Source organism: Sycon ciliatum, chromosome 2 (genome assembly GCF_964019385.1).
Source record: "Sycon ciliatum chromosome 2, ocSycCili1.1, whole genome shotgun sequence".
Taxonomy (NCBI): Eukaryota; Metazoa; Porifera; class Calcarea; order Leucosolenida; family Sycettidae; genus Sycon; species Sycon ciliatum.
This window is the reverse complement of record NC_088644.1, coordinates 41,902,078-41,914,746: the sequence shown is the minus strand read 5'-3', so window position 1 is coordinate 41,914,746 and position 12,669 is coordinate 41,902,078. Positions and strand designations below refer to the sequence as shown.

The window sequence follows — 12,669 nt, the reverse complement described above, 5'->3', positions numbered from 1 at the left end:
ACACACACACACACCTGGTCCTGGTATACACTGCCATGTAGGTCACGCGTTTCTCGTTGAGCGAGACGAAGACGAGAGGAGGCATGGGCGGTGGTGACGGGATAAGTCGTTTCGCCATTTTAAACGCCTCTAGCAATTAGGACATTGGAATTGAAACTTGCCCCCCCCCCCCCATACACACACATATCCGTCCCGGGATCCAACTGCATTTACCCCTGACCCCAGAGAAGATAATACTTGCTACTAGTGTGGGTGGCTAATCAGAGTGGATCTGATATAAGCCTCACTATCACACTTGATTACACAAGAGTTGATCTAGCCAGAACTAGTCCATGATGGCAGGTACAACTTTACACCTCCAAGCAGCCGAGCCCGTTGGCAACAGACCCAACACTATCTGGCATAAGTGTACCCATCGCACACACACACGCACGCACGGATGCACACACGCACAAGAGCCGAGCCCTACCAAAAGTGGACGAAGCTGAAAGTAGTATTTCATATCACCCGAAGCAGACGATGATAGACGCTGCCACAAACCCACCATCTTCGCAAGCGTATCACTATATAGAAACAAAACAAAATAAACACCAGAGAATACTGAAAGCGACTCCATTGATGATCTCAACAATATAAATTTCTTCCAACGTTGAATCACCAGCACTTTCTGCTAACCTGATTCAACACTTGACCTGATTCACAACTGCTATCCCTGCTGACTTTATTTCACACTCAACTGGCTTGCTGCTGCAATCCCTGTTGACGAGTAGCAAGGTAGTTTTCTGTAGGACTTTGCCGAGACAAGCTAGGCAACTTTCCTCATACAAAACATCTAAGCGATGGCATAACAAGCGCCCAATTTAAAAAAATCACAAAGCGATTGCAGTTTGTAAATGGTATAGATGCCAGTCTTTTTTTGGAACGATAGCCAAACTTTGCACAGCACTATATTCGCCCCACACAGTATACTGTAGTGTCGCGTATAAAAGCATGACCTGCATAGAAGCATGACTCGAATAGAAGCCGATTTTCCAAAGCGTGCCGTGACACAGAAGCATGGTTTGAATAGAAGCCGGTCCCTGCAAAGTACATGTGCGAGTACGAGGCAGTACGCACTGCACAGTGCAGACTGATGATATTGACGTAGAAGCATAACTTGAACAGAAGCATGGTTTGAACCCCGGCTTATACGGCCGTAAGCACCTGCTTTTATACATGACATTACGGTACATGTAATTGTACACTTACGGTGGAACCAAAGCTCTTTCGCGAGGTGACTCCTTCAGCAGAGTACCTGTTGCCCACTCGCTCACACGCCCACGTGTAGGGATAGGTTTGAAAATTCCAAGAATGTCAGTACAGAAAAGCTCTGAAGAACCGATACACCAGAGAACAAAAGGAAACGCAATGCTAGTATACATGTAGTTAAACTGGAGGCTCGAGGGAACGGGAAAAGAAACGGTTTCAGAGGGAAGTCGTTTCATAGGGGGAAGTGGTTGAGTTACGACCTCATGAGAAGATGTGTGTGTGTGTGTGTGTGTGAGGTGTGGTGAGCCCATAAGTGGGGTCATTTTCAAGTCCACCCAGAGTTTTGGGGATTTCAGGGGGTGTCGGCCGTTGGGCGGTTCAATAACCAATTGAGTCATCTTTCCAAGATGCCTTTTGAGTCTCTCTCCCCTCTCCCGGGGGGGACTCACGTGACCAGTTTTGGCAGTGAGCAACAAGTACAAGTAAGTAAGTACAAGTGTGTGTGTGTGTGTGTGTGTGTGTGTGTGTGTGTGTGTGTGTGTGTGTGTGTGTGTGTGTGTGTGTGTGTGAGTATGTGTGTGTGTGTGTGTGTGTGTGTGTGTGTGTGTGTGTGTGTGTGTGTGTGTGTGTGTGTGCGTGCGTAGTGTGAGTATGTGTGTGTGTGTGTGTGTGTGTGTGTGTGTGTGTGTGTGTGTGTGTGTGTGTGTGTGTGTGTGTGTGTGTGTGTGTGTGTGTGTGTGTGTGTGTGTGTGTGTGTGTGTGTGTGTGTGTGTGTGTGTGTGTGTGTGTGTGTGTGTGTGTGTGTGTGTGTGTGTGTGTGTGTGTGTGTGTGTGTGTGTGTGTGTGTGTGTGTGTGTGTGTGTGTGTGTGTGTGTGTGTGTGTGTGTGCCCATCAATTGCTGTTGCTAGGCTGAGGGATGACAAAGTGAGTAAGGCGTTTTCAGAGAAAGTGTCTGACCTCCTGCCTGCTGAGGCTGTGGACGTGGATGGTGGTGTGGACACAGAGCAGGAGTGGGCGGCAATGCGCAAATGCGTGGTGGCGGCTTCCAGCGAGGTGTTGGGATACGAGACACGACGACAGCCGGACTGGTTCCGTGACAGCGCAGATACCCTCAGGCCTCTGATTGAGCGGAAGAATGCAGCACACCAGGAGTTCCTTCAGAAGGACACTCGTGATAGCAAGCTGGTGTTTCGTACGCAGCAGAGGGCGGTGCAGCGTGCCGTGAATGCTGCAAAGGAAGCGTGGATCGAGCGGGTCGCCACCCATGCTGACAACTTGGATTGCCATAGCAGGATGCGGTGGGAGTGTGTCCGCCAATTACAGGAAGTGAATGTTGGCCGTAAGCCAGCACGTCCCTTGTCTGTGCTGGACGAGAATGGTAACCTTACGACCGACCCTGCTGCAACTTGTGACCGCTGGCAGCGGCATTTTGATGGTGTCCTCAACATCACAAGTCAGTTTTCCGACAGTTCGCTGGAGTCCCTGGAACGCCGTCCTACCCGCCATGAGTTAGATAACCCGCCCACGCACCAAGAAATTAGCCGTGCTCTCAAGAAGCTGAGCCTCGGTTAAGCTGGTGGTGAATCGGGCATATTGCCGGATATGCTAGTCCATGCTGGAGCAGACTTTCTTGCTGCTTTCCACCAACTCTTGGGTGACATCTGGGCCAAGGGTTCAGTAGTGGATGATTGGCGGAATGCGGTGGTGGTCCCTGTCCCCAAGAAAGGTGACCTTCGCTGCTGCGATAACTGGAGGGGCATCAGCTTACTGGATGTCGCTGGAAAGGTGTTTGCCCGGGTTATGCAGGACCGTTTGCAGGTGGTGGCTGAGGAAATTCTCCCGGATTCTCAGTGCGGTTTTCGGCGAGGTCGATGTTGCACGGACATGATCTTCTGTGCACGTCAACTAGTGGAGAAGACTATTGAGCACGATACGTCTCTTTACGTCTTGTTTGTAGATCTTCAGAAGGCGTACGACTCCATCCCCGTACAGCGCTCTGGAGTGTGCTGGATAGGCTGGGTGTTCCGCCGGTTATGTTGGGACTCATCAAGTCTCTTCATGAGGGTATGATTGCGAAGGTGCGAGTCAACGGTAAGCTTTCCGACAACATCTCTGTGACTAATGGGCTGCGTCAAGGATGTACCCTAGCACCCACCCTCTTCAACCTGTATTTCAGTGTGGTGGTTGCGGACTGGCGCGCACGTTGTCCAGACGCTGGAGTTGACCTGCTGTTCAGAAACGGTCGCAAGCTGGTTGGGGACCGCACGGCGAAGTCCCGGTTATCCGCGACGAGGGTGACTGAGTCCCAGTTCGCCGATGATGCAGCGTTGTATGCAACCACCAGAGAGAGATTTGAGTGCATGACGTCCGAGTTCATTTTGTGTGCACAGCGGTGGGGACTGACCGTCAGCATTAGGAAGACGAAGGGCATGGCGGTGGGTCAACCAACATCAGTTGATCCCGTTCAACTCGGTGGTGATAGCAGGATTGACATGGTGGACGGGTTCCGGTACCTTGGCAGCGTGCTCTCTGCTGACGGAACGGTGGATGCGGACCTCGCTGCTCGTTTGGCGCAGGCGTCCCGGCTGTTCGGCGTGCTCAGGTCTCCGATATTTCAGTGCGTACATCTCTCGGTCCACACCAAGCGGCTGGTGTATCGTGCTATCGTCCTTCCTGCTCTTCTCTACGGTGCGGAGACATGGCCCATCAAAGCGGGTCATATTCGCCGACTCAACACCTTTCACCATCAGTGTATTCGCACAATTCTCGGTATCTCTCGTCGTGAGCAATGGGAGGAGAGATTGTCGTCAGCATCGCTGAGTGAGCTGGCAGGGGTGGACGTCGACATGGCCGATGTGATCAGGAAGCACCGCTTGCGGTGGCTTGGTCATGTTGCACGGATGAAGGAGACCCGGCTGCCCAAGCAGATGCTGTTCGGCGAACTGCCCTGCAAACGCCCGCAACATGGTCCCAAGAAGCGCTGGCGGGATGTTGTGTCCTCGGACTTTGCTGTCATCGGTTTACCTGAAGCGGACTGGTATGACACAGCGCAGGAGAGATCCACCTGGTTTCAGTGTTGTCGACAGAGGGTCGAGAAGGAAGCCCCAGACATCCCGTGCCCCAACTACCGCTGTGACAGAGTGTTCCGTCGTCCTGGTGACCTCAAGCGGCATGCGCCATACTGCAGATTTCGAGTTTAGAGCCTCAGCGTGAGGAAGCCATCGCTATCATTGCTACGGCAATGGGCGTTCAAGGTTCAAGGTGTGTGTGCCAGCTAGTTCAGTTGGTGGGTACACTTATGCCGGATAGTGTTGGGTCTGTTGCCAACGGGCTCGGCTGCTTGAAGGTGTAATGTTGCACCTACCACCTTTGTTGGTTTCGGGGTTCATAATTATACTTTCTATTTGAAGTATACATACCTGTTAACCATGGACTACTTCTGGCTAGATTAACTCTTGTGTAATCATGGTGCTAGTGAAGCTTGTATCAGATCCACTCTGACTTAGCCACCCACACTAGTAGCAAGTATTACCTTCACTGGGGGCAGGGGTAACTGCAGTTGGATCCCAGGACTGACACCCTGATGCCGTCAATCCTTTTTCTGCACCTTGTCCTCACCCACTTACTGAGGTGTGGTGAGCCCATAAGTGGGATCATTTTCAAGTCCACCCAGAGTTTTGGGGATTTCAGGGGGTGTTGGCCGCTGGGCGGTTCAATAGCCAATTGAGTCATCTTTCCAAGATTCCTTTTGAGTCTCTCTCCCCTGTCCCGGGGAGACCCATGTGACCAGTTTCGGCAGTGAGCAACAAGTACAACAAGTGTGTGTGTGTGTGTGTGTGTGTGTGTGTGTGTGTGCGTGCGTGTGTGTGTGTGTGGCGCTGTCGTGTGGAAATGTATCCATGACCTCCAGTCTGCTGGGCGCGGCCTTCAACCACTACGGACAGCAGCGATCGTTGACGAGAACGGAAATATACGCACGTCACCGCGTGAGCAGGGACAGCGCTGGGGAAGGCACTTCTCTGGAGTGCTCAACGTCATGAGCACTTGGACACCGAACGCGCTGAATGGTATCCCTCAACTACCGCTTGCCGAAGACCTCGCTGAACCTCCCACGCTGCGCGAAGTGTGCCGTGCCGTTGCTCGCTTGAAGAATGGCAAGGCTGCTGGAGCCTCGGGCGTCTTGCCGGAGATGATGAAGGCAGGGGGTGAGTCGCTGAACAACAAGTTTGTGGAGCTATTCAGAGATGTGTGGCGTGCCGGCCAAGTGCCGCAGGAGTGGGTAGACGCTACCCTGGTGCCAATTCCGAAGAAAGGGGACCTGACCTGATGCGAAAACTGGCGTGGCATCACGCTGCTCGATGTTGTCGGCAAGGTCCTGGCGAGTCCCATTCAGACGAGACTCCAGGGCCTGGCCAGCAGCTTCCTCCCGGAATCACAATGCGGCTTTCGGCGAGGTAGATCCTGCACGGACATGGTGTTCAGCAGACGTCAGCTGCTCGAGAAGACCATCGAGCATACAGCCAAGGGTTTCTTCGTCTTCATTGACCTGAAGAAGGCCTACGATTCCGTGCCCCGTGAGTGCCTCTGGCAGGTGCTCTCCCGTGCTGGTGTCCTTCCCCCCATGCTTGCAGTCATCCGGTCTTTCCACCATGAGATGTCTGCAGTATTGCGCGTGAGTGGCACAGATGTGGATCCGTTTAGAGTCACCAACGGCTTGCGGCAAGGCTGCACTATGGCTCCTGTCCTCTTCAATATCTTCATGTGGGCAGTAGTCACCAAGTGGCAACAGAGGGTCAGAGGTATTCCTGGCGTTGGTTTCGAGTTCAGCTACCACTATGGTGAGGGTCAACTATATCGCAAGGCACGCCGGGCTGACACCGCTGCCACCGCCCTAGAGGCACAGTTCGCGGACGATTCCTCCCTGTTTGCAACATCGTGTGCTGGTGCTGAGATTGCCTTGGACCTGTTCAACTCGACCGCTTCGGAGTTCGGCCTCACCGTGAGCGCGACCAAAACCAAGTTCTTGGTTGCGGGAGCTGGCGTCATGGCTGCGGACCAGGCGCCCATACAGCTTGCCGGTGTGGACATTGAGTGTGTGCCGGAGTTCAAGTACCTGGGGTGTATCATCCACTGTGGCGGCCGATCTTCGCAGGATATCAGCGCAGGATATCAGCGCTCGGGTGGCAAGTGCGTCCCGGGCTTGTGGTGCTCTGCAGCAATCTGTTTTCAGGAACAAGAACTTAGATCTTCATATTAAACGCTGTGTGTTTAATGCTTGTGTCCTGTCTCTGCTCCTGTATGGGTCCGAGTGCTGGACGCCGCTGAAGCAGGACCTCCGTCGCATGTCTGTTTTCCACATGCGATGCGTGCGGTCGATATTGGGTATCACACGCCATCGTTGCTGGGATGACCACATATCAAACAACCAGCTGCTTGAGTGGTGGGGTGACTCTGAAACCATCGTCACCAAGGTTCAGCATCGGCGCCTTGAGTGGCTAGGCCATGTCGCCCGCATGGACGACGTGCGATTGCCCAAACAGTTGCTGTTCGGCACCCTGCCATCTTGTCGCCCGGCACATGGCCCATGGCGGCGGTGGAAAGACTGCGCTGTAAAGGACCTCCGCTCACGAGACCTTGAAGCGGACTGGTACAGAGTGGCCTGTGACTCTCGCCCAGACTGGAGGTTGGCTCACACCTCGGACGCCCCGGATCCCCTCGTTCCGGCACCGGTGACTTGTTTCACATGCGCCCGGCACTTCGCACGTCAGGGTGACCTCGCTAGGCACAAGTGCACGGCTGAACGGCAGAAGCCGGTTTCGGAGCAGAGAGGTGCATGTCAGTGCCCTCGGTGTCATCGTTGGTTCCGGAGCCGCGGAGGCTTGGCTGTGCACCGTTGCTCCGCTTCTACCTCGTGCCCAGTACCGACCGAACCAGATGCTGTTGTCACCGGTGACACTACCGCTCGGAGATGCTGCAATGCTCACTGTGGCACCTGCAATCGTTGTTTCCGCTCAACCCAGGGACGCAACCGCCATCGCTGTTCAACGCACTGCCACTGACCAACGGCCAGAGAACGGGACAAGTTCCCGCATATGTGTAGATTTTATTCTGCTCTCGCCGGTTCCGACTAGTCTCGCATCTGGAGCGCCATCGGGTGGCGTGCTGCTTCTCTCTCTCTGCTGCCCCTCCGGGGCCCACGTGACCCTAGTGGTAGTGGCTCTACAGGACAGGACAGGTGTGTGTGTGTGTGTGTGTGTGTGTGTGTGTGCGTGTGTGTGTGCGTGTGTGTGCATGCTACCTTCTTGCCAAAGCATTTGGAAGTTGGACTAATTCGGCTCCACAATCCAGTGTGTCGTTACTATAGTGGCTTTCATGGCTGAGGTTGTTGGTATGTCTGTTGGCTCTGGGTTCCCAGTACTCAGTAGCCGAGGCTGGTTGGTAATGGGGTATTCACACGACAGGCACTTGCACGTTTTACAGGGAGTGACATACGAGAAAAGTGACTTTGTGGATTCACACAGCTGCACTCGACGACAGGCACGTCTGCATTTTTGAATGCTTCACCGACCAGTAGCCATGGGTACAGTCAACTTTGCTTATAACGACACTCGGCGGGGCATCAAAAAGGTGTCCTTATTCGCGAAGTGTCGTTATACCCGAAGTCTCATTATATGTATTACAGTGGGATGGGACTTTGCTCTGGGCATAGACATTCTGTCGTTATTCGCGAATTGTCGTTATATCCGCAGTCGTTATTAGCGAAGTTGACTGTATTTCAAATTTTCAAAACACACATACGATAATTATCATGCTATAAAGAGCCGCGTAAAAAATCAAGTCTTGTTTCGCGCTTTTTGGTGTAAATGTACTCGTGCACGCCACGATTATCGTGAAAGTGGGCCCCCAGCTCGCTTGCACTTTTCAGCCACTTTCAGGCACTTTTCTCGTTCACAGGTAAAATACCATAGCAACTTTCTGGTGCACGTGGATTTGCCTATCATGTGAATACCCCATAAAGTAACTCCAATTTCACTTCAAGGTACCAGTGCATCTAGTGTCGGTTTCTATCAAAGCAGCGTGCTGTCTATACTGGTTACCCCAGCAAGTGTAGGGTGTGCATAGGTAACTGTCTTGGCCGTTTTATGCCGATGTACTCCGCGTGGTGTAGACCAGATGTGCATTGGTGGTCGATTCACATGGCTTCACCAGTTGTGTGGATTAGGCAGTTATCTGGCGCAAGACTTGATCTGTCTCATTCAGATCTTGTTCGCTATCGTTGCTATAAGAGAAAACCTGTGGTTGCACATCCAGCGCATTTACAGATTTGCGTGCTTCTCTTGCGACGGGTGTATACATGGTACATGGTGTATGCATGTGTGTGTGCGTGTGTGTATGTGTGTGCGTGTGTGTATGTGCATGCATGTGTGTGTGTGTGTGTGCGCGCGCGTGTGTGTGTGTGTGTGTGCGCACGTATGTGTATGTATGTCAGATGCCCGTATCCTCACCTTCAAACATTTCCAAAACTTGGCGGTCTCCTAGCAGAGTTCTATCACATGCCAGGGCTGACAAGATAGGACAACGAACATTCACCATAAATCGACTACTAAACTTCTGGTGATGTTGCAGACACAGCAGTAACACCTTATGAAAGTACTCCTGCCTGCGAGTGGGAGAAAGAAAACAGAGGGAGAGAGAGAGAGAGAGAGAGAGAGAGAGAGAGAGAGAGAGAGAGAGAGAGAGAGAGAGAGAGAGAGAGAGAGAGAGAGAGAGAGAGAGAGAGAGAGAGAGAGAGAGAGAGAGAGAGAGAGAGAGAGAGAGAGAGAGAGAGAGAGAGAGAGAGAGAGAGAGATCCTGGCATTATTTTTAGAATAAAAAATATACAGTAAAGTGCCAGGAGACTTGTGAGATAATGTGAATCGAAGAAGCTACAGAGATTGGATCAACATCCAGCCAGAGACAAGATGGAAAGACGTTGTTCTCTTTCACACTTCAAAACACTGGCGTGTGGACTAGATCTGTAGTTTGGATGCACTGGAGCAAACAAGAGCCCGTGTTTGGAAATTGGAAGCGCAACACAGCTCCTGGCATTACCCTGCTCAGGTGTTCGAGACACAGTGCAGCCGCATAATAAGGATAATAGTGGGCCAGGCACCCCAAGCAGACACAACGGCATCAAGGATAATAGTGGGCCAGGCACCCCAAGCAGACACAACGGCATCAAGGATAATAGTGGGCCAGGCACCCCAAGCAGACACAACGGCATCAAGTATGCAAACACTAGCGGACAAATCAAAACGAAGAAATAACATAATATGGCTTTGACATGAGCCAAAACACTGACAATGAATTCTAAAGTACAAACGCCACATGGCTTCACATCCGCTACCTCATCAAGGCGTTGTCCGATCCCAGCGATACCACCAGAAGGCTACAGTAAAATAAAGTCTCCGATCGTTTGGTCATCGCATTTTTCGGATCAGTCACCAATTCCTGGATATCGAGCATGCCTGAGGCCCATGCATAGTTGCTCTGCAAGCAACAAAGCCAGTACATACGCAAAACAAAACATGTAATAAATAGCAACACAACAAGCTTCTCGTGCAGTGCGTTTCAAAAATATAGATGCGTGATTTCAAAAAACCGTTAGGCCAGCATCTATCACATAAAATCTGTGATCACTTAGAACATAAAAATTTCGAAATTGGGCGTTTGCTATCCGATCGCTTAAAAATCTATATGAGAGTAATTGCGGGAAGGACCTGAGCAATATTCCGAAAAACATTCTCAAAAAGCTCCAGCCAAATTTGAAATATTTCAAAAATACCATGCATCTATATTTTTGAAATGGACTGTAGGTGCATACTCGCTGCTACAACATACTAGTCCCCGGGGCCTATTGCCAGCACATCTACACAGAGAATATTATTCTGGGCGTGCAGAACTCGCCATGGTCAAAGCTTATTCTCCCAGTTGCTCTTGTGGAATGCATCAGACCTAAAGTATACTGATTAGGATGGCATACAAAGCTGCAAACGTGAGTGCATACCATGACTAATACAACTGCAAAACGATGAAGGAAACAGTCCTAGTTCTAAAACGATATCAACTCAAGACAGTTAACGTTATGAGAAATATCGCTAAAACGATGGCAGAGTGTGGAACAATACCAGCGCTTCTTAACATTATGGGTCGCTCATCAGCTAACATCCGCCAAGTGCTCAGAGCAGCTGGAACTAGCACTTTGAAACTACAGCAAGTTATTAACTGCTGAGCATGCAAGAACTGAACGTCGGACTGTTATTCTGTGCACAAAAAAAGGGTTAGAGCCTCACTTTCAATGCTAGCTATGGTGAGAAGAAACTTTCGGCAGACAAAGAGCGACAACACGGACTGAAATATCAACTTACTGAGGTCGTCGGATGAATCATGCCACTGCAAATGCTGGTCTTCAGCGGGTGCTTCTTGTACGTGGCAACAGCGTGTGGGACAGGAGCAGACTTGGCAGCGGCATCACAGCATAGGTCAGCTGATGTGGCCAGACCTGCAATGATTGCAAAGAACAGCAAAAGACGTACTATTAAAACTCCACAGAACGTCAAATGCTATTCCTAGCTACAGCGAACGGATATTCACTCTGTAGTAAATCATGGGGCTCCTTTTTCAAGAACACCCGGCCAGGTGGTGTATGGAGCTTTGTGACTATCCGTTATTATTCACAATCGCTAAGGCTGTCATCACACCATGGTACAAAGCGCTGTGTCTACGTCCACGTAAGGAGTTTTTGGTCGGTTGTCATGATGATCCGTATACGGGGTGAAAACGGGAACAGAGAAAATGGGAGACGTAGACGTGGTATGGAGAGGGGGGGGGGGGGGGGGGGGGGGGTATACGACTTTTTGTATGAACGTGCGTATCTCCCCCAGCCTTTTTCCGAGCGACCCTGTACTTCGATGTACGTGCGTTCAAATTTCTCCAAAAACCTAACTGAGTGTACGCGTCAAGAGCTGTGCCTGTCTGATGACACGACCACCCGTTTTGGTTATTTCACCATAAACGTAGACGTAAACGGGAGTCGGAGAACGTAGTGTGATGACGGCCTAACCCTTTATGTACCGGGAAGAAGTACGCAGACTGAATTTGACGTCAACTCACCTCAAATTTCACTATTTTCCGGGTCATTAATTGTGGCTTACTTTGAACGATTTCTACCACCTTGGGGGGGGGGGGGGGGTCCCTGGAAAGCTCGTCACAAGAGGAATACACTAGGCTAGCACTTGCTACCATGAGGGTCAATTGACCAGCGATTAGCCACAGCCCAATGTCTTAGTTGCAACGCCAGTATTCCGACAAAGTCCAGTCTCAGCTACTCCGCTCTCCTTGCTTGCGACAACCTCAAAATTTGTTCACAAACTTCAATGGATCCGTGTGCCATTTTGTATGCATTACTACATTGCTGCATTCCCAGAAAGGTGGGAAAACCTCTCTTTCAAATCTGTTCACGCGACATTTACCGCGACCCGACTTTCAAGCTACGAAACTCTAGAACCGCACATCAGAGCGCTACGGGTTGGTAGGAGAGGTTCTATAACGAAGACATCGTGCCGCACTTTGACCCACAACCACAGGTGCATACCCTTGGTTATGGACTCTTCATTTTTTAGAGTTATGACCTCTCTCTCTCTCTCTCTCTCTCTCTCTCTCTCTCTCTCTCTCTCTCTCTCTCTCTCTCTCTCTAACTGAATCAGGTGAACTAAATCGGTTACTAGATACAGTTTGCGCATGGAGTACATGCAACAAATTTGAAATCAGCATTCATCCCTGTTCCTTTCTTTCCACTGTTTTCTTGTTTTCTTTTGTACTTTTACCATGGCTGGTTATCGCCCTCATCTCTGGGGTTGCTCCCCACATTAGCAATGCGTGCACATGCTACGAGATTGAGTTTAATAATAATAATAATAATCAGAAGCTTTGGAGAAGAGGTACATGTGCGCCGGCGATGCATGGGTGCATGTATGGAGCTACACGAGCAGTTCTGCAGTCATACGAGGGTTTCTGATGTAAATGAAATGACTGCAAAAGTACAATTTAACGACTAACATACTACTTCGAAGTAGATACAATTAGTATCATTGGCATTTGGAAATTAGTTGGTCATACTTACCACGCGTAACTGGCGATATGATAGGTGGCCGTGAAGCCAACCGAACACACGGCAAAGCAGCAGACATCCTCCTTAGTCAAAAGTACTATACGAGTGATTTACACATTCAAACAGAACTGGAACGCACAAACTCAAAACTCAAGCTGACACAACATGATGCAGAATCAACAGAAGAAGCCGAAGGAGGCTCGAGGGTTTGCAAATAATTAAAAAAATATTTGCCAAAGATAAGACATATAAATCATCATAATAATTATAT

At 50.5% G+C, this 12,669-nt stretch overlaps 1 protein-coding gene across 1 annotated transcript in view; it reads right to left on the bottom strand.

Moving 5' to 3' along the window:
• LOC135810154 (uncharacterized) overlaps positions 1–12,602 on the bottom strand; it is a 37,233-nt gene extending 24,631 nt beyond the window's left edge. Inside the window, exons 1-6 of the mRNA XM_065323620.1 lie at positions 12,411–12,602; positions 10,657–10,790; positions 9,636–9,778; positions 8,755–8,909; positions 1,249–1,369; positions 470–563 (exon numbers count right to left, since the gene is read on the bottom strand). Of these exons, the coding sequence (XP_065179692.1) occupies positions 470–563; positions 1,249–1,369; positions 8,755–8,909; positions 9,636–9,778; positions 10,657–10,790; positions 12,411–12,477 (714 nt within the window). The 5' untranslated portion in view covers positions 12,478–12,602. The remainder of the gene's footprint in view (positions 1–469; positions 564–1,248; positions 1,370–8,754; positions 8,910–9,635; positions 9,779–10,656; positions 10,791–12,410) is intronic.
• Positions 12,603–12,669: the final 67 nt, after the last annotated feature.